The sequence below is a fragment of the Hyposmocoma kahamanoa genome, unplaced genomic scaffold, assembly GCF_003589595.1.
Source record: "Hyposmocoma kahamanoa isolate Upper Pololo Valley unplaced genomic scaffold, ASM358959v1 232, whole genome shotgun sequence".
Classification (NCBI taxonomy): domain Eukaryota; kingdom Metazoa; phylum Arthropoda; class Insecta; order Lepidoptera; family Cosmopterigidae; genus Hyposmocoma; species Hyposmocoma kahamanoa.
In genome coordinates, this window is record NW_020653750.1 from 7,258,099 (window position 1) to 7,279,071 (window position 20,973).

Consider the following 20,973-nt stretch of genomic DNA (forward strand, 5'->3'; position numbering starts at 1 on the left):
AAGCGTGTTGCTTACCACCCGGCGAAAGACTTGTATAGTTGACGAAATACTCGTATTGTTTGCACCGATTCCTCTTATCACTTCATCTTGAGAGTACAATACGACAAAGAAGTAAACTGTCTCGGTGCCATCTGTATACTGCATTACGCATTGGCACTTAATTCTCAACTTGATAATCTTTATGCGTTAATAACTTGTTGAATTAATAAGAAAAGAGTCAGGAGTCAGTATTTTATGAAGTATCTACTGTTAAAAAAATACGACCTGTTAAAATATAATTTAAAACTAGAACTCAGAAATAGCATTTAGCGCACACATAACATGACTGGTACGTTGGACCAAGATCGTTAAATCTGTGTACGCTTTATGTAAAAGAAGTGTTAATGGTTTTATTACCTATTTGTTTATTTATTTATTGAATAAGAAAAACGCGTAACATAACGGTATCTACCAAGGCGTCACAGCAATTTAGGAACAACAACAAAATAAAAACAAAATCAACCAAAATTAAAAATAAACTTTTAAAACAAAACATATCGTTACTAATCCAATCCATTCTGTTGTAATAGAAAGGATATGCCGTTCCAAGAGATAACATTCATCGGTGGAAATAATATTTCTTCAGTTATTATATTATGTATTGTCACGAGGTACCACAAAAAAAAATCATTCCAGGTTTTATGTACTAAACGTTTTCTACAAGGTTAACTAATAGATTAGGACCTTATATATTAAAATGCCATGTAACCGACCTTAACAATGAATTAATTTTTATTATTACCTATTCTAATTAAAGCATTGCATTCCATTGCACCAGCGGTAGTCGTCCATCCACGATAGGTAAACGATATCAGATGGCACGCCTGTACCAACTGGATATAGGGCGCACATGACAGGAATTTATGGATGGATGGCTTAAAAGCAAGCCTGTATGCGGTGGAGAATGATATAGAGACTGTGTTGATCGCATATTTAAGCTCCGTCTTACTAACTCATGTTTTATGATTCCATTATAGCCTGACCTATATTGTTTTTGGTTGTTTTTAATTGTACTTTTAATGATCGTTGACATTAGTAGCAGAAGAGCTTCTTGTGAACGAGTTCGTTCAGAGAAGTACTGCCACTTTACCTGTTTCTGCCGTCAATCAGCATCGCATTACTGCGTTCCGGTTTTGAGGCACATGGGACTTGTCAACTTATTTCTCAGGGTGACGGCCGCAGGGGCAGTGCCTCTCAGATCTTTGTGATTTAAAAATCTGGCGAGTGGAAACAGGCGTGTCGCTTGCCACCAAGCGCATAACTTGTTCGTCCCGTCACTTGTTATTATAAAAAAAAACAAAGATTCTATAAATTATCGTTCTATAACATGTTGAGGATATTAAAATTAAACTCGGTACCTTATGTTACGTAACTCACATTTTTTTTTTATAATTTTGAAGCTTACATCGAAATAGTCAATACATTCAAATAGTCAAATATAATATAAATTATATAAATTTCGAAAACCAATGACCATAAAGCATGATGCGAGAAATAACGGTACGATATATATCTATATCCTATGTATACGATATATAGCTAATATTGTATCTAATTAATGTTTTAAGCAGAATTCATGGTCACAACTGTGGCGTATAAATTAATTCAAATGGTCATAAGTTTTTAAAATCGAAGTCCATTTGTTCACAGACAAGAAAAATATGGAGACAGACAAAATGTCCACAGCGTCATCAGTGACGGAGAGACGGCCGTTATTGCAGGCGCTCGTGATCGAAAGACGAATACTCTTCGGCTGCACTATCTTTGTTGGCCTTTGCACTTTTGTCTGGATTGGGGCTGTGTGCTCTGAGAAGTGGGTAGTCGTTGATGCGCAACCAGGTAAGACAAATATGTAATCGAGATCTTAGGCTGGTTTCACAGCTATGCGTACGGTCCGTACGGACTGTCCGCCTGCAGGTCATCCGCATGCGTAGAATCCGCAGTGCTCTGAATCGAGTATTTAATTTAGTGCGGATATTCATGGACAACAGTCGCCTACAATGACTGCACGGGTGGCTTGTGCGAAGTTTACACGGAGAGTGTTCCGTACGGAGCAATCCACGTCACCATAAAACAATATTCTAACGTGTTACTCCGCTCCAGTGCTCCGCGCGGACGAACCGCAGATAAATCCGCACCGCTCTGAAACCAGCCTTAGGTTTTCACAGTCGCTGCATGTTGGCAATGCAACTATTTTTAACCGACTTCAAAGGAAGAGATACCTCGACATTTGTCATTCGATTTCGATGATTTTTTTTGTGGCAAAGGGGTTACCTCAGTAGTGTTTCCATTCAAAATTTGAACAAAATATTGTACCTGTAAGGGTGGCAAATTAGAGGATAAATCCAGTTTAATGGATTTCAACCATTTTCCGGTTAACGGTTTCAATAGAACTTTGCCAATACAACTAATCCCACAAATTTTAAGTCTTTTTTTAATAAAAAAGATATAATTATTTTTACTATTTAGCTATACAGTATAAATATATAGCCCCGTCATCTTGGAACCTGTAAAAAGCCCGAAACGTTGGTTATTTTGAAAAAATAAATAGTACACACGATTTAGATGAAACAAAAATTGTTTAATTTCGTACAATATGTAATATTACAACATATATACACCAGTGAGCATATATGTATAATACAACATCATTGATATATAGGTATAGAGTTATTTTTAACGCTTCCCGCCTCCTGTTATTAATAAAAATAATTTTGGTAGTGGGTGCTTTCTTTTGCTACTACACCGAGTTATCACCATTTAGAGTGTCAATCTATTTAAATATTTTTATTTTTGTGTGAAAGTAGAATCTGATGAATTGTTAAAAGCATGGACTAAATCTTGTTGTTTATCATGTTAGTAATATAGTCATGCGAGATAACATTTTACAAATAACCTTGTATACTGTACTGCACACATGAAATCACTTAAATTCACATTAAAACACTAGTATTCAAAGTATCCAAAAACACACCGAACATTTGAGTAAAAATCATCGAATATATAACCAGAAATAGAGACGAAATATCATTTAATTTGTTTGAAGACTATTCTGCCAAATTTTTACTGTGACAACTGCGCTCCGATTGGTCAGCGCGAATTTGAAACAATTTACGGGTGTCGTCAATTGTTTCACTTCAAATCGACCAGTTTAACTTCAGCTTTGCTATAATTGACGAAAATTGAAAAATCACATATTTATATTTAATTACCGATTAAATGTGATTCCATTAGTTTTGTAATTAGATATTTTGCTGTTTTTCCCACACCACCGAATGAAACAGCCCCCATTGTTAGAGATATTATCTTTATTACAATAAATACAGAATATTTTTGGAATATACGGAGACGTACACACAGGTCAGTTGTTGACGCTGTACTATTTCAGTTTTCTAATTTGTGATTTCGAGAACGAACGAGAGTCAATATTTAAAAGTTATATAAAGCCCATTTATGTGATGAGTTGCCATGGATGGATGGCCTTTATTTCGTCGATATCTCTGGTTATATACTCGATGCTAAAATTCAAGCATTTACAAAGCTTCTAAAGGAACTTTTGACTGAAACTGAAAGCCGTCAGAGAACAATTGAAAGTGTACTTTAAAATCATTGATTTTAAACACAAGAAACTGGCAAAATGTCCCTTAATTTCATTTTGTTGTGACAGTTTTGTTTAAATTCAATATTGTACATTTACAACAATTAAGAAACAACTTTGTGTAATTCGGATTTTGAAGAGTTACTTGTTGTCATGTTGTCCGAGAATGAGTTCTTCGACTGTGGAAAATAAGGTTGTTTCTCTCTCTCTCTATCTCAAGCCTGAGTGAAGAAAAACTTTCATAGATTTCTCATAGATAGCGCTACGGCAAAAAAGTAGTTAAAAACCAAAAACAAAGGTCAGCAACAAGCACATGGAAAAATTTATAAGTTCTGCTGGTGGTCGTAAAAGCGCTGGTTGGAGTCCAACAGCATCGATAGTACAGTTTTGCAGAGGCCAGGAAATAAGGGTTTGCTGGATAATTAGGTAGGATTCTTATTCAGAGTAATATTACATCACATCTCCTTCATATTCACACACTGGCTTTTACATATTCTCAAAGTAATGCGTCCAAATTAACACCCTTGATAAGAAATTTAACATAAATGGAAAGTTTTGATATCTCCTGAATAAATGCATCGATATTACTTTTAATTTTAATGAACATTGTTTTTACCTTTTTTGTTATATATCTTGTTCTCTTTAGTTTTGTATTATTTTCTCACATTGTTAGATAAAAGCATTATATTAGCCTCGGCGGGAACGGGGATTGCTTGCCTCGTCTTAATACATGGCCTCGCTGGCGCTCGTCCTTGTAACTCATACTCCTCCAGCAATCCTTTACTTCCCGGCCTCTTCAATAATGTACTATTGCTTTGTTTTCGATCTTTGTATTAATAACAATACAATCTTGTTTTCTTCACATTTCCGCGCCCATCGTAATAATAACAAAAGACTATCTTCTCCTCTGCTCTTTGGTCGACAATGACTGAAAGAAGCCTGGTGCCTCTTCCATTTAGGCAAATCTCGTGTAGCGAATGAAAACACGATAATTTTTTTGTCTATTTTAATTCAACACATAAAATAACCACATAAATAAGTGCCACGCTTGCCAGGCGAACTTCGCACGGTAAACACGTTTATAATTCGCTGTAAATATAAATTCAGAGGCTGAAATCACTTTTCACCAGGTGGACGGCCTAACTAAACAGTCAAACGTTTGTATACCGATAAAAAAAAATCTAAATATCTTTCGTGATAAAAAAGTAGTAGCAGTAGAGCTCCTCGTGAAAGAACTATAATGGTAACGTTGATTTTCATAAATAAAATTTTCAAAGGTTTAAATATTTATTTAATAAGCCCCTTTAAACATAGACAATAACTTTCAATAACAAGACAGCTCTGTAATCAACTAAACTGACCAAATTCCCATACAATACACGTAAGCGGGTTCATGTCCTGTACCAAAATAGACTACCGGCCGGCCATTCACCCTACTGCAGTACAGTCCTAATTAAAAATTATCGCTCACACGTGTGTTTTTACTCCCCAAGCTTAAGAAATGGTGACATTTTATTTGTACTAATATACACGGTGTTAAAAAATGAACCTAAAGTTTTTTGGGGTGACTTTATCGATGATACTAAACATTTTTCCTCAACATATCAATCATCATTAACCCATTTAAACATTCCACTGCTGGGCGCGTGTCCCCTGCAAGGGTTTAGTTGGAGACTTCACATGTTTTCCGAGAGTTGTGAACCTTCTTCAATGTACAGATTTATTCACAATGTTTTCCTACACCTAAAATTTAATATAAGTTTTAGATTAAATTTCACAATTTCGAAAACTCAGAGGTGCGAGCCCGGATTCGAACCCACGATATCTATTTAAGAGACGGTAGTGACCTACCGACCGTATCGTCCCCATAGGCTGTCACGGCTTAATAAACCAATAGCCAATGGTTTTTTCCTAAATTTAACATATTGTTTTTCCATAAGGAAAAAATCACATATTGTATATGTGTTCTTCAGCTGCCAGTAACGTGATTGGTGTCACCACGTAAAATTACAACCGTAATTTTTGTAACATCTATGGTATAATATACAAAAAAAAAGATCTTAATTTACTACTGCAAACCTTACAGCCGTTGCGGTCAAAGAGAAATTGAAGAAACATTGTTTTACGCGGTCGCTAGACACTACTGTCAGTGTAAACATATGGTGCACATCCCATACAGAATGTAGCGGATATAATAAAAAGGTCTACAATTATCGCGAAATAATTATACACACATACATACATTATACCTGCTACACACCCTTTCCCTTCAAGGTAGGCAGACACAGACAGACAGACAACAACCTCCCATTTGCTACGGTCCTGATACACGCTAGTCGATTATGGATACCTCTGACCAGGGGCTCTACACTCGGAGCATGAAATTATATAGTTACGGCCGTTTTCCTACCATGGATTCTTCCACGCGGCAACGCTCTCTTAACACACTATTCGGTAATTTATCCATTAGTGTTACTTATAACATTATTATATTAAGATAATAAAGACGTGGAAGCCTAAATGTTCGACCTACTGCCTTTCAAGCAGAAGCCATGAGTTCGAATCTGGGCTCGAACCTCTGAGTTTTTCGGAATTTATGTGCCAAATTTTATTTGAAATTTACCATGAGCATTTTGACAAAAGAAAATATCGTGAAGAAACCTGTACTTCGAAGAAATTCACAGCCTTCGGGAAACATGTGATAAATGGGGTGATGATGTAATAATCACGATGACATAATTATACGAAATAATTGTAGTCTTAAGTTAGCAAAATTTTTTTATCAAGAATTTTCAAATAATTTTATATTTTCTGTTATAGTCGGCAGCACGTTTAATTTACACTTAAAGTTTAAATTTAACTTTGGACTTACGATGAGAATGGTTCAAAACCCAAAGTAAAAACGGGTTATTTGTAAGGTCACGAGACTAATTATAGTTTTTGACCTTTTTTGCCACGTTTATAGATCCTTTCATCCTTTATACACCCTTCCATGCTTTAAAGGTCCTTTCACCATTAATAGGCCTGTCTATCCCTATATATACATAGTTTGAATCCATTGCACTAGGAATCTACCAAAGATGATATGTTTTACTATCACGTTTTAGTAGTGCGCCCCTAAATGACAATAATAAATTATATGCGGAATTAAATTCCTAGCGAGCAGCAGTGGTATGTAAATGTCATTTCATGCAGAACATTTTTGGTATAGCTTCATAATGAAGCTCATGGTGTCTATAATTCTTTATAGATAAAGTTCTACAACGTTGATAGAAAAAGTAACAATTGGCGATCAACGTTTACTAACGTTGCCAACCAACCAACCAACCACATTTGTTTTTCAGTGTTTATTATTTTGGTTATAATCATAGATATAGGTTATAATATTAAGGAAAAAAGTAAGGTTTAAATTAGTTTTTGGTACTTACGTTTATGGTAAATAAACTGTTAGTTTATAAAGATACAACAGGCTAATATAGTTACTCTAAAAACTCAGATACTATGACTGTTTGTATGAAATGGGGCTCCTTTATAGTATATGAACACGTAATAATGTACGTAAGTCAATTCCCAACGGTAGACAGAAACTCATATTTTTATGAGTTTCTGCTTGATTGAATTGACGCTTTTTAGCGTTGAAAATTTTGTGTTATACGACAATGTTCTCCAAAATTTATAAATATAACTAGTTGTTTCTTTGAAAGTAACATAATTGCTGTGAAATTTATTAGGACATTGCATCGTGGTATTTTTTTTACAAAAGATCTGGACTCAAATTGACAACAAGATGTCATCAGCAACATTATTGAGTCACCACACTTTTCGATACGAAATTGCATATAAGCTGGTCAGAAAATACTTTATGTGTATGTAATAAAAGCGAAAACCAGATTTTCATTTACATTTGCTCGTAAACAGTGTCATTATATTCAGGTAAAGTCGGCGGTAATGTCCTAAATTACGCCCGGGCTTTTTCTTTACATACCTAGCGTAATGGATGTATTTTTAAATTTAATTTCTCGCTTCTTCTCTTACACGTCAAGATTAAGCAAAATGATTTTAAGCTCCAAAAATTGGAACTTGTTTCACATGAGATTGAAGTATAAAAAAAATTCAACATTTTGTTGCCTTACTTTCTCAAATTCGTATCTTAAGTATCTTATAGAGTGATTGTTCAGGAGATGGCAAAACTCTCTATTGATTTTAAATTTCTTATGAAGGGTGTTAATTTGGATGCATTACTTTAAGAATATGTAAAACACCGACCTCAAAAGTACGTGGAATAACATCTATTTGCCGAATTTTTATTGAAATCGGTTACCGGAAAGTGCGCAAAACCCGGATTAATCCCCTAGTTCGCCACTATACGGAACTTGACACAGGAGATAATAAAAATCCGTTCTCACTGCTCAAACTATATTGAGAAAAAAACGCCTTGAACTGGAGAATAACAAAATCAACCATTAAATAATTGCTCCTTATAACAAAATTTAAGCGCTATTTATAAAAATGAATCTTCATGCGTGAATAGCCACCCTTAGAGGTGGATGATTTTCGTCAAAATTAAGTGGGACCACTATGGAGGTACCTTCTTTCGAACAAGAAAAGAATCATCGAAATCGGTTCACAAATACCGGAGTTATCGCGTAACATACATACAAAATAATACAGTCGAATTGAGAACATCCTCTTTTTTTTAAATTCGGTTAAAAAGCCAGTACGTGAATTTGAAGAAAATGTGATGCGAAATCAGTCTGCAAAATTTGTCAATCCATTTTTTGCATTTCAGTAACTTTGTACTTTAAGATACGAGTAAGAGAAAGTAAGGCGAGAATTTGCAATTTAACTGTATTTTACTAAATTAATTTTATAAATTCGAATTCTGCAGTACTTTCAGTACATTGGAATTATTTATTGTGTCCGTTAATATTATGTGTCTAATACATCATGGTTATACGTTTTTGCTTTTTACAACATTTTAGTTGTTTTTTCCAGTTGTATTATGTATGGAAGAATAGCTGGTCATCTGTTTATAAAAAAAAGTACCCGTCATTTGCAAAATCCATAATGTAGTGTTTGAGGGGTTGAACCATATTTAATCATACAAGAAATATATTATCATTGTGTTTGTTTCCTCGCAAATGTGAACATGAAAATGTGAAGGTAACGGACGTAATGGCAGTGCCCATCATAGATTTTAACTGCCGTGGCCGAACGGTTACCATGCTGGTCTGCTATGCAAAGGTCCCGTTTTCGATTCCTGGGCCGGGAGTAATATCCGTATCCCCTACACTTATTTCCCTCGTGAATTTGAGTATAACTTGTGGTTGTCCACGTGTGTGACCATGGCACCCACAACACAGGGTTTCCCTTGTGCGGGGCTGTGAGTGTGTCCGTTAATATTATTATTATAGATATTTGCGAAGGTCTCCGTGGCACTGCAATTGCTATGGACAGGCGTGTCGTTTACTACAGCAACTTGCTCATCCTGTCACTTGGTATCATAAAAAAAGGTGGGCAATGAATCTGCTTCCTGCGAATTACCAATCGCATTCGGGTGCAGCAAGCGAGGGCTGATAAATGGCGTCGAATAATAGCGTTAACATCCGACCACTCCGAAGGTCCGAATATATTTCATACCTGCCGATCCAAGACGATGGCTGTACAGGCGCATCTATGGTGCCTTAATGCGACAAGTGTCATAAAACATGCTCACCTCAAGTTGATTTAGCGTCGATAAGTCCTTTACAATATAGGTCACAGAGCCAACATCCGGACGACGAGTGTTTTGTAAAGATGACCTCGGTGGCCTAGTCTGCGTGTTCCGGGACACTACCGGAGTGAATTCCGTTGCTTTGACACTCATAGCATAGGGGTTTCCTTACGTTCAGACCCAAGACATTTGTGTGCTCGTCCAGCACTTTATTACTATTAAGTAGAAGGTCCTTCTACTAGTCCACTACTATGGGTTCAGGACTTCACGAGCCATTGAGAAGTAATGTGAATCTTCTCCGATAAGCAAATAAAATGAGTAAACGATATTGCTAATAGCAATGTTTATGTTATTGAATATCATTATTTTTTAACTACCATGATATTCATATAATATTTTATGAAAATGCTCTACTCGTTTCTTGTTATTTTAGTACAAATAACGAACAAACATAGAAAAAATTCCTTTGATTTGGCTGGACTCGAATCAACTACCTCGCGCTACCGAGACTATCGCTCTCCCGGCAGAACTGTGGAATGATGGCTCATTCCACAGTTCTGTTAAGACCAGACCTAAGGCAGACCATATAAATTTATTTAGGAACAATAGACCCGATAATGCATTGCAAAATTGGGGCACAAAATGCATCCATCAGCACTTTCGAGTCAGCACATATAGATGCGTCACCGATGGCTGCTGCCACCGCACGTGATGCGACGCGCCTCGCTGCCCGTCCCTCCACCCCGGCGGAAATGTTACGTGTGTGCGCCTTAACCCCTTTTTTTATTTATTTTTTGACGGGGGGAAATCTTTATGGATACCCCTGAGCCCAGGGAGACTCAGGGGTTATGTGGGGACTCTCCCTCCAGACTAGAGGGCCTACCCCACTAAAACCTCCCCGGGTTTACCTCTCGCCGGTTGAGTCGGCACCGTGGGGCCGGTGAACATTCACCACGACGCCGCCCGGCTGCCCTAGCTTGCGCCAGGGCTCCTGCGCTAACGGAAGGGCGGGTCGATTGTCTTCCGACCCGCCCCCCAGATGAGTGAGTCCGTCCAATGCAGGCTCTGGAGTCCATATCCAGAAACCGCTGGCCTCACTAGGGGATCAGGCGAGCAGCGAACTGCCTTCGCCTTCTCCCCGTACGTCTGCGCCGAAGCGGGTCCTCGCACGCCGGCTCCGCGGCCTCCTTTTGCGACATAACCTCTCTGCAAAAGGAGGCCACCGCCTCCCAGGACTTCTCGCTACCGAGCATGGCGGCAACCACGCCCGGCAGCGAGAGGTCCTGCCCTATTGTCCCCGTCAGAGTACGGTGCTGTGCATCCCACTGGCTGCACACCTCTACAGTATGCTACGCGGTGTCATCCGCAGCACCGCACTCGTGGCACGACGTTGACGGTTCCCTCCTCGCCACCTTGTGCAGGTAGTGACCGAAGCAGCCGTGCCCGGTCAGCACCTGCACAAGAACCGGCTCACCGACTCTACGAGGCCAGGACGGATCGCCTATGGTACTAGCTCCATAGTGGGGATTCGTCAAGCCCTCTTTCCACCGGTCCCGCATGTACTGCACCGCAAGGCGGTGCTCTCGCTTGACCTCTTGGGGAGCGAGGCGCTCGCCTCAATCCCTCATTCCCCGCCGGTAGGCGTGGACCTCCGCCAGGACCTCGGCTTCGAGGTCGCACGGCATAGAACAGGCGACGACGCTTGCGGCAGCGCAGGCCTCCGTCATCTGGGGCCTCCTCAGCAACGATTTCGTCGCCGCTGATAAGGCCCCACTCTAAATGGGAGCCCCGTATAAGGCCATACTCCGGGTCACCTCGTATTGCGTATTGGCGTATTGCCTTCTGCATGGGACTCCCGGCCTCCTGAGATTGGGCAGGAGTTGACCCAATGCACATGCAGTGCCCACTATTCGGGGAGCAAGTTGCCGGAAATGCTCCCCGAAGTTCCATCGCCGGTCCAGGACATGGCCCAGAATTTTCATCTGGGACCTGACTGGGATCGATACTCCTGCGATGGGGATGTGGGCGCCTGCTGGCACCGCCCAACCTCTGCCCCTCCCGCCGAAGACGGCCACATTCGTCTTCGGCACGGCGACTTCGAGCCCCAGCAGTTGCATTCGGCGGCACATGTCCGTCGCTACTGAGTCTCGTGGGGCCGCCTCCTGGAAGGTGGTCCCCCGGACGGCCACCAGCGTGTTATCGGCGTACGCGATGACCGCCGTCCAGGGGAGCAGTGCGCTATAACCCCTGCATACGCCGCTGTAGTTGCATATAACGAGTTATACACTCTGTTTTTCACTTCGATTGCGAAGAAATTAACCAACAATATTACAAATTGCCTACTTTTTTAATTTTGTAATATAACACGGATTAAAAAAACAAAAGTAAAACTTTATTTTATAAAGTTCTAGTGTGTGTGGCTGTTGGCGCAGGCGTCATTGCCTCGGTCTTAAACGATGATTTTATTTTATGCACTAGAGCATAAAATCCTATTTTATGTAGCCTAAACCAAGCACAAATACGAACTTTAAGAGCATGAGAAGTGAAAAAATATACTTATTCAACTTAAAAAATAATAATCACTAATAAATGAGATGACAAACTTATTAAATTCTTTTAAATAATAAAATATCTTAATAAAGTAATATGGTATCGATAAAATAATGAATCTATATACTAATCATTATAATTGTAGAACTTAATATAGGGAGATCAGAGTTCTATGTCTTTAACAAAATCTTGTATTGCATAATAACACTTTTGTATGAGGAGGTTTTTCAACTTATTATAAAACACTTTACCGTCTTTCTGAAGTAAGTATATTACTACGTACCATGTTAGATATTGCTCTGTAATAACGGCTATTTTTAAAATTGTAAGTTTAGGCGTTAGAGGTGCTTATGCTGTCTTTGTTCAAAGAGGTTTCTATTTTTTCTAACAAATGTTGCTATTTCGAGTATATTCAAACATGGAAGGGTATATCTGTTGTTTTATGAAGAAAAAATTACAGCTGTCTCCACGGCATACGTAGGTAGGACTATCCTGAGGTACTTTTTCTGCAGGATGAATATCTTTTGCGCCTCATTAGTGTGTCCCCACAGGATAATTCCACAGCGGAGCCAAGCATTTGCATACACATAATATGCGGTCAAAGCACAATCCATGTCTGAATTTTATTTAAGTACACTCAAGGCGTAAATGAACTGTGATAGTTTAGTTTTTATCAATAGACGTTGCTAATTTCAATTTCTGTTATACGAAAATAATATTAGCATTTTCTTACCAGCTCGACAACAACAACATTATCAATCCATTATACCTCGTGAGCACGTGTCTTTTATATGACAGGGGTCAAGGGAGTTAATATACTTATTAAAGCGGAATCGACTTGAACCCGTCAGAAAGAGCTTTATGTTCATGCAATAAGAACAAAAAGCGTTGCGCATTTCGTTTCCGCTCGGATTACTTAAGCCAAATTCACTACGTCTTTGTTGCTCTTATTATTATTTTAAGTGTCATGACTACCTGAAGTCACAATACGCCTAGCGTTGATTCACATTGCGCGCTGCATTAAAACGAGCAATGCAACGTAAACTATATTCCCTACAAAACAAGGCAACATTTCATTAAACAAATAAATGAAAACGATGATGCAGTAAGCGGCGACGGGCTGCAGCGAGGTGCGGCGGGCACACTTTATAAAATGCAAAAATACTCAATCGGGGACTTCCCAACTAACAAAATAAAGTCCTACACAAGTTACGTTAACGTTTTACATCCGACTTCTGGTTAGATAGGTTGGTCGTATAAACGCAAAGAAAACGTTTATAAAAAGCGAAAGTGGCGCACTAATGTAATCAATGTAATCATTAAATACAGTTTTTCCTGGCAACTAATATAGTTAATTCAAATTTGTATAATGGGTACGGGATGACTAAAGCGTTGTATAAAGAGCACAGAAAAAACATTTATCCGACAAAAACGTCGTATTAAGGTTAAAAAACGAAGTATTTTGTGTTATAAATGGTTTAAAACCATGTACTTGACTTTAAAGTTGAGCAAATGTTTTGAAATGTTGTATAAAATACTTTTTCGCTGAACTTCTTTCGGTGTGAATTAATGGATAAAAAATAACAAATACAATATAAGTTGAAATGGTGTGTTGTTGAAATTGATATTGTATGTGTAGTTGACAGAGATAGGCGTAAACTTCTGTGGGAATTTAATTTAATTGGTATTTTAAACGACGATACTTAGTTTTACTTTCGCACTCGACGGATATTTGAAATTTTGTCAATTTATAATAATATTTGTAAAATATGTATAAAGTCGGCCATTGCTGTCAAGTCATCGGTTAAATGTTATACAACAATAATATAACATTTAGTCAAGTAAAGAACCTTGTTAGAAATCAAATAGAATCGTATGTAATTGTATAATCTCTTTGAGTTTTTAAAGAAAATGTATTTTTTAAATATTATTCTCAAACATGGTGGAATTCTTATGAGAACAGAAAAAATAGAATGTTGCATTTTATAGGAAACATATTTGTTAACACACAAAGTTGTACGGGTGCAGAATTGCATGTGCTCACCCTAGTTTATAAAAAACTATAATATATCGTTTTGTAATTTACTTCAAGATAATAAGTATACTATGACGGTCTTAAACTACGGTTTTATTCATATATTGAATTTGTACACGTCCGCCAGATTCCGGTTTCCTCAGAAATTGAAGACCTCTGTACTATCTCTACAATATTTTCAGAAAATATTTGTACGGAACCATTCAAGGTTTCTACAGAACACTCTTCTGCAAGGATATCTTCATCTGCATAGCTGAGCTGTTTTTAAAAACTCATATGCCTTTTTAACTTTTCTTCTCCAGGTTCCACTATTTGAAATACATCTTTTTGTTGTTTTTCTTTAAATTTATAATAACCCCAAAATCTCTTCTTTTGTTTTATTTCAGTCATAAAATAACTTATATAAAACATTATTGTTAAATAAAAGGTATATAACAGGTTTATCAACAACAATGATTTATAGATATAAATATTTAAATAAATAAAGAAATATTTCTCTTTTACATTAATTAAATTAACTGTTTAATAAAAAGTATATAATTGGTACTAAAATACCTTTGTGTCGTATAGATGTCATTCGAATTGGCAACTATATAATTGTCAAATAAATGTTTTTTGCAAACTTTGATAAACCAATTGGTTGTTTAGATGTCTCAATAGTTGTCTTTATATGACAATAATGACATTTAAAACACCTTTTTACGACTGAGACGTTAAGGAAACGTTTTAATTCAGACCATTATGATTGTCGTATAATTAACTTGTGTAAAGATTTATTGAACTTTGATATTGGACTATTTAGTCAGATGACCAAACTGTCAAATCTAAAACATCTACGCTACTCTACTGTTTAGGTATTAACCACTATAAAACACTTACAAGACTAACAGTCGTATAAGAGTTCACTTATACAACCTGCTTGTTTGTAGGGTTTATACGGTTTCCAAAGGATTGTGAACCGCCATTGATATGTAAGATTTTATCACGATGTTTTCCTTCATAGCGAGAGGTAAAGAACGTTATTACGGAATAAACGTCCAAATCCCGTAATCACCGTAAACAATATTCACAAAAAGATATCAAAATACTATTGTCAGACTATTCCGTTTATTAGTCTCATGTTTTCAACATTTTGACTTTCCTACGGCTTTCTGTAAATTACTAGAGAAAATTCTAGTTCACTCATAAAGCAACACATACTAAATCCGTCGCCCTAACTGCCCTCGATTCCGCGCTCATTAGCGCCTCAATTTTCTCTAATTACCTGCTCATTTGCTACATGTCTACATAGTAAAGTCAATTTTAGCAGTCCCTTGTTAAAATTAAATAAAATGAAATGAAAAAATCCTTTATTAATGAAGAAAATAAAATGTCCATCGACAACGGCAACCACTTCCCACCAGGTAGCCTGTTTGTATGCCATTAAATAGTAAAAATAAAATAAACGAAAAAAAGAAACAATAAAATCTATTATAATTATTAATACAAAGATCGAACACTCAGAAAAAAATCCTTCGATTCAGCCGGATTCGAACCGACGTCTTCTAGCTTACCGTGCCAAACGCTATACCAACTTGTATTTGGTTTTTCAACGACTAAAAGGTGATAAATCTTTCATAGATTTCTCATAGATGGCGCTACGACTAACAAGTACAAAGACACGACGCAATCACATAGAAAAATTCGTGAGGTCCACTGGTTCGTTCCTTGGCTTAGTTGGTATAGCGTCTGACACGGTAAGCTAGAAGACGTCGGTTCGAATCCGGCCGGATCGTAGGAATTTTTTCTGAGTGTACGATCTTTGTATTAATAAATATAACAAACTAGTGGAGTAATTTCACAAAAAATAATTGAATATCAATTCAATAAAAATTTAAAATAAAATCTGTCTTTTATTTTTTTATCTATGTATTATATTCGGTGTGAACCAATACCAGGGAGGAGAATCTTAGATTGGAGTTCCGATAGTACCAAGAATAAGTTGACCAAAGAATTAGTGCGATTTTTGCCAGTAGCTGACTTTAAACAAAAATAGTTATTTGTTATGCAAGGCTGCAAAGTTGTTGTTTGACGCGAGTGCTTGTATTAAAACCTGAGCAAACAACTTTGCTGCCGAGCAAAACACACAACTTTTTACCCCACTAATAGCCAGGAAAAAGTTAGACGAAAGAAAAATAGTTGAACTATAACAAATCAGTTTTTATAAACGAAATTAGTTATCGTTGTCAATTTAGTGTCAACAGTAATAAGAATAAAATAAACCAACGGATTTAGACTCGTCTTACATAAATAATGTACGACAAATCGCATAGCTAAACGTGTGATTGTTTTTTTTTTTCATAGAAAGAAAAAGTTAGGTGCACCCAACGTGCACCACAGTCCATCGTCAAGTTCAAATTTCAAAAAACTTTTTCACGTTGACACTAACGTGGAAAACGCTTTTACGCGCAGATTTCTAATGAGAAAGAAAGCTTTTCCGAGGTGAAACATTTTTTTTTTAAATAATATTTTAGCGTGTATTTTATAATAGGTGGGACAGTTTTAATTCATAAAAAACGCACAGAACTGATGACTTCTAAAAGTATGGTATTTCATCAAGATAGCGCCATACGACACACATCTTTACCGTCGTCAAAAACTATTTCAGTTTGGTTGGGATGTCTTACCACATCCATCGTATTTGCCCAACATAGCCCCTTTAAATTTTCACTTGTACTATACAAAATTCTTTAAATCGTCACGAATTTGGTAACGAAGAGACCATCAAACGACACTTAAAGCTATATTTCTATAAGTTTAATTTCATGATAGGGGAATTCTAAAATTACCCGAAAGATGATAAAAGATTGTAGATCAACATAGCCAACATACAGATTTTCATTTTACTTTGTTTCTTTTTTTCAGTATTATTAGAATTTAATATGTTTATAAAACCCGGTGCTCTTCCTTCAGGAATCTACGTGTCCAACAATGAGTGCCTACGGTGGAGTGAATCAGGCGTATGGAAAATGTGCCGATCAGTGTTCAGACCAGATAAGCCGTTGAATCGATCGACGACGTCGACAACCGCTGCTCCTGTACCTGCTGCAGTTACACCTACATCACGAGGTCTACATAATAGCACTACAACGCGAACGCCACCTGCATTGATCTGTACTTTGACTGAAGAAACTGAAATATTTCTCGGTAAGTTTTATTTGTACCAATGTTTTGTGTGTATGTTGCAGTTCCTATTGTGGTGTCGCGTTGTAAATGATACAGATCTTATTAAAAAAAATCAGCCTCAAATATCAGATGTTTCTAATACCATACAATAATTAAAAATACAGTAATAATGACTTCTTTTACAATGATTCAGATAGCAAAACAAAACAACAACAATAACAACGCACACACTCAACATAGCCCCGCACTAGGGAAACCCTGGGTCGCGGGTGCCATGGACACATACATAGACAAACACAAATTACACCCAAACTCACGAGAGAAATAAATGTAGGCCATACAAATATTTCTCCCGGCCCGGGAATCGAACCCAGGACCTCTGCGTGTCAGTCCGGCATGGTAACCGTTCGGCCACGGAGGCAGTTAAGTGATTCAGATAGCATGAACACTATCTGTCTGTCAAGTTTGTATTTTTATCATTAAACTCGATTTTTTTTATTGTTTTGATGGCGGCAATAAACAAACATTAAATGAGACTTTTTAATCCCTTTGTTACCACTGGCGACTTCTGGGATATTTTAAATTCCATTTGTCGTCAGTGGCAACAACTGATTTTTTTATCCCGTTTGTCACCACCTGGTCACATATAGGTTTTTTCCCATTTGTCGCTAGTGGGAACAAAACCAGTGGTGACGACTGGAAATAAGCGCGCGTAGGCACACCCCGGACACCCTATGAAGACAGTTAAAAGTTATTTACCTACTACTACATATAGCGCGCTATCTTCACACGCGCAAATGTGTGCGTGACGTGGCTTGGTTTACAAAAAGGGTTACCCATTACTTTCTCTTACTATTTACGCGGCAATATAGCTAAAATTCTAACGCGAATCTGTTACCTAGAATTCTATTAATAGAATCTTAATAATAATTATAATGTTTGTATGTAATGTATTTATATCGATGTAACATTATATTTTTCATTAATTCAGTAACTAGAATAATATTGAAGATTTATTTAAAAAACATTAAAAGGACTTAAAATGATATATTTTGGACAGGTATTCTTGTAAATAAGGTAACCAAGGTGTTTGAAATTGCGTGCCCAAGTGTTTCATTACCTAGTTAATAATTAGGTATATTCAGTACGGAATATTTATCGGTAATACAAATTGAAAATGCGAGAACCCTTGTCTACTAGCTCACGAAATTATGGCGTCTCATTATATTGATATAATAAATCTGTATTATATATTATTCTGCACTAAATAAATGAAGAAAACAATAACTGAATGAGTCTCAGACATATGTTTTTTACTTAATCCGTTTCATGTATCGGAAAACAAAGAAACTCGTCTGTTTATCCCGTTTAGGTGATGATAAACAGCCATTCACAGCACGATTCACGACCATTATAAATAGTAACGTACAATGATGTTACATATTAACGTACAAGTTTCATAATTAATAAATAAAAACTATATATATATATATATATATTCAAATTTCAAACCCGTCTTAGCGCGAAAACGGCTCGCCGACAGCTTTATTGCCGTTCAGTCAATGTGACCTTCAATGTGCGGGGCGTTGATGCGGTATCCAAAGGTAGGGAGGGGCAGAGAGTGTCCGTTCTTCTCTGACGTAGGTACAAAGTTTAAATTTTGTTCTTAGTGCCACTTTCCACTAAGTGACTAGCCGCGCGTGACTTTGTTTCACGTCAGAATCACGACCGCGTCAATAGCTTCCTTTACACAGTCACTCTACTGGGTATGGAATAATGCCAGCTATTGGGTATGGTGATAATGATTTATTTAAATCACATTTTAATAAATAAATAAGACCTGCCGCCTGTGACTAGGCCGCTTAGTGGAAAATGCGTGTTATGAGTTCGTTTATTTGTTGTATCGACGCTTTCTGGCGAAATCTGCGTGTTATCATCCAAGGAACTTATAACTAAATTGACAGAGGCCACCAAGATATTCCTCAACCAGTGAAGTAATAACATAAACATGGAAAATTAATGTATTGAATCGTAATATAAAATTTTATAACCGACCTCGTAAGCGATGACGGTTTGATTTGGACTTCAACGCCGAGGCCATTGAAAAATATAGGGGGGATGGGAAAAATAGGGCTTATAGAAATAATCATAAATTTTTATAATATTTTATAGCAAGCATTGAATCTCTACATTGTCAATATAAAAAACTTTTTCAAGCATTAACTTAAGCTATATTTGTCATAAAGTCAATATTTTTCTGTTTATTAAAACCAATGCTGGTGGTTTAAATTGTCTCGTATATTGCTTAGTTTATTGAAAAATTTACTACATTTTTACCATTTCGACAAGTTTTATTTTGGACTATATTTTTAACAAGCAGCAATACGATGACCTTGATATGGCAAAAATTCTCAACAAGCTCTATTCGTCTATTCGCCAATACCTTTTTTTATTCTAGCCATATTAAAAACATAAAACATTGATTAAAATTTCTTTATTTAGGTTTCTTCGCTAAGACTGACCTATGCTGCGTGGTTGCTAGCCCGCTAATCTGAAAACGACTTAGATGTGCATCCCACTTGTCTACAAACTGCGTATGATATAATTAATGAAAAGTGTTCGCCAACAGATAAATAATTTCACCTTGAATCGGCCACAAATATGAATTAATAAAATATTCACATTGTACGTGTGTAAACAAAACCGATGGAATGTTTGTTGAATCGTGTGAATTATCGTTTGGTTTATTTTTTCCACTACCTTCTGTTTTCTCTCCGTCGGTAACTACATTAACTCCCGCTGGTTTACTTTTTTATCGCGTCTATTTTCTGTTCAGAGTAAAAAAAAACACAAAAAGAAATCATTAACGTTTCCTAGAGTTGGGAAGTAGGTACCGTGTGGCCTCGTTTTATTCTTAAATTAATTACTCATGATCCGCGACGTGTTCCGTCTTTCCGAAGGCGGGTTTAAAGAGCACAATTACAGAACAAAAGACTTCCAACGTTTAAACGAGCATTAAAATCGCACTAAACGTTAACTAATTGCTAAAGACCGACCGTTTGATCAATTACTACTAGTTTTAAATAGACTAAACAAATGTGCATGTATATGCCAATAACTACAATTCTAACACAACGAAATACGATCAATGTAGTATCCACGGTTATTTTCGAGATAACATGGGAAATTGCGTACAATGTAACAATAAAATATCTCTAGGGATAATATTACAAGTAATTAATCTCCGATGGCTGTGTTTTTATAACATAAAATCATCAAAGAGATTATTTGTAATTACAATAAATTAGATACAACTATCACAACACGTTGTTCGACAGCAGTCAGCAATTTGCCGATACTTAAAAACGTAAATTTTATGTGAAAACGCTTTTACAAGAACGATGAACGATTTATGTAAATTATTGCCACAAAACAAAAGAAACCATAAAAAACTATTAATGATTTTAAGATTTTGGAGGTTTATGATGAGATTTGTTTAGGTCTTGTAACGAATAGTCGTAGGACAAGAACTTTGAAACTCAATTTTAAAGATTGTAGATCTGCCAGAAGCACAATTAATTTTTTACATTAGTGATCAAATAGCCAAACTTTGATTGTCGGTGTCAGTCGATTTCTTTAAATATCATCAAAGAATATAACCTTGGGAGTCGTTGAGGGAAACACTTTTAGCACTGTTTTAGTCAGGAATGAAGTAAGAAAATTCGCGGTTTGACCTATCTATTCACTCTTCATTGGCAATTCATTCAGCCGAGGCGGTGAAATAATAACATAATTCATTACAATTATCACGTTTCTCCACTTTTCAAAATAATAGTTCGAAAGTGGAAAAGATGGATCAGATTAAAACGGATT

At 36.7% G+C, this 20,973-nt stretch overlaps 1 protein-coding gene across 1 annotated transcript in view; it reads left to right on the forward strand.

The window, feature by feature from the left end:
• Nucleotides 1-20,973, forward strand: part of LOC113228521 — an 81,018-nt gene that overhangs the window by 24,004 nt on the left and 36,041 nt on the right. Inside the window, exons 2-3 of the mRNA XM_026461860.1 lie at nt 1,690-1,878; nt 16,888-17,121. Coding sequence (XP_026317645.1) covers nt 1,701-1,878; nt 16,888-17,121 — 412 coding nt within the window. The 5' untranslated portion in view covers nt 1,690-1,700. The remainder of the gene's footprint in view (nt 1-1,689; nt 1,879-16,887; nt 17,122-20,973) is intronic.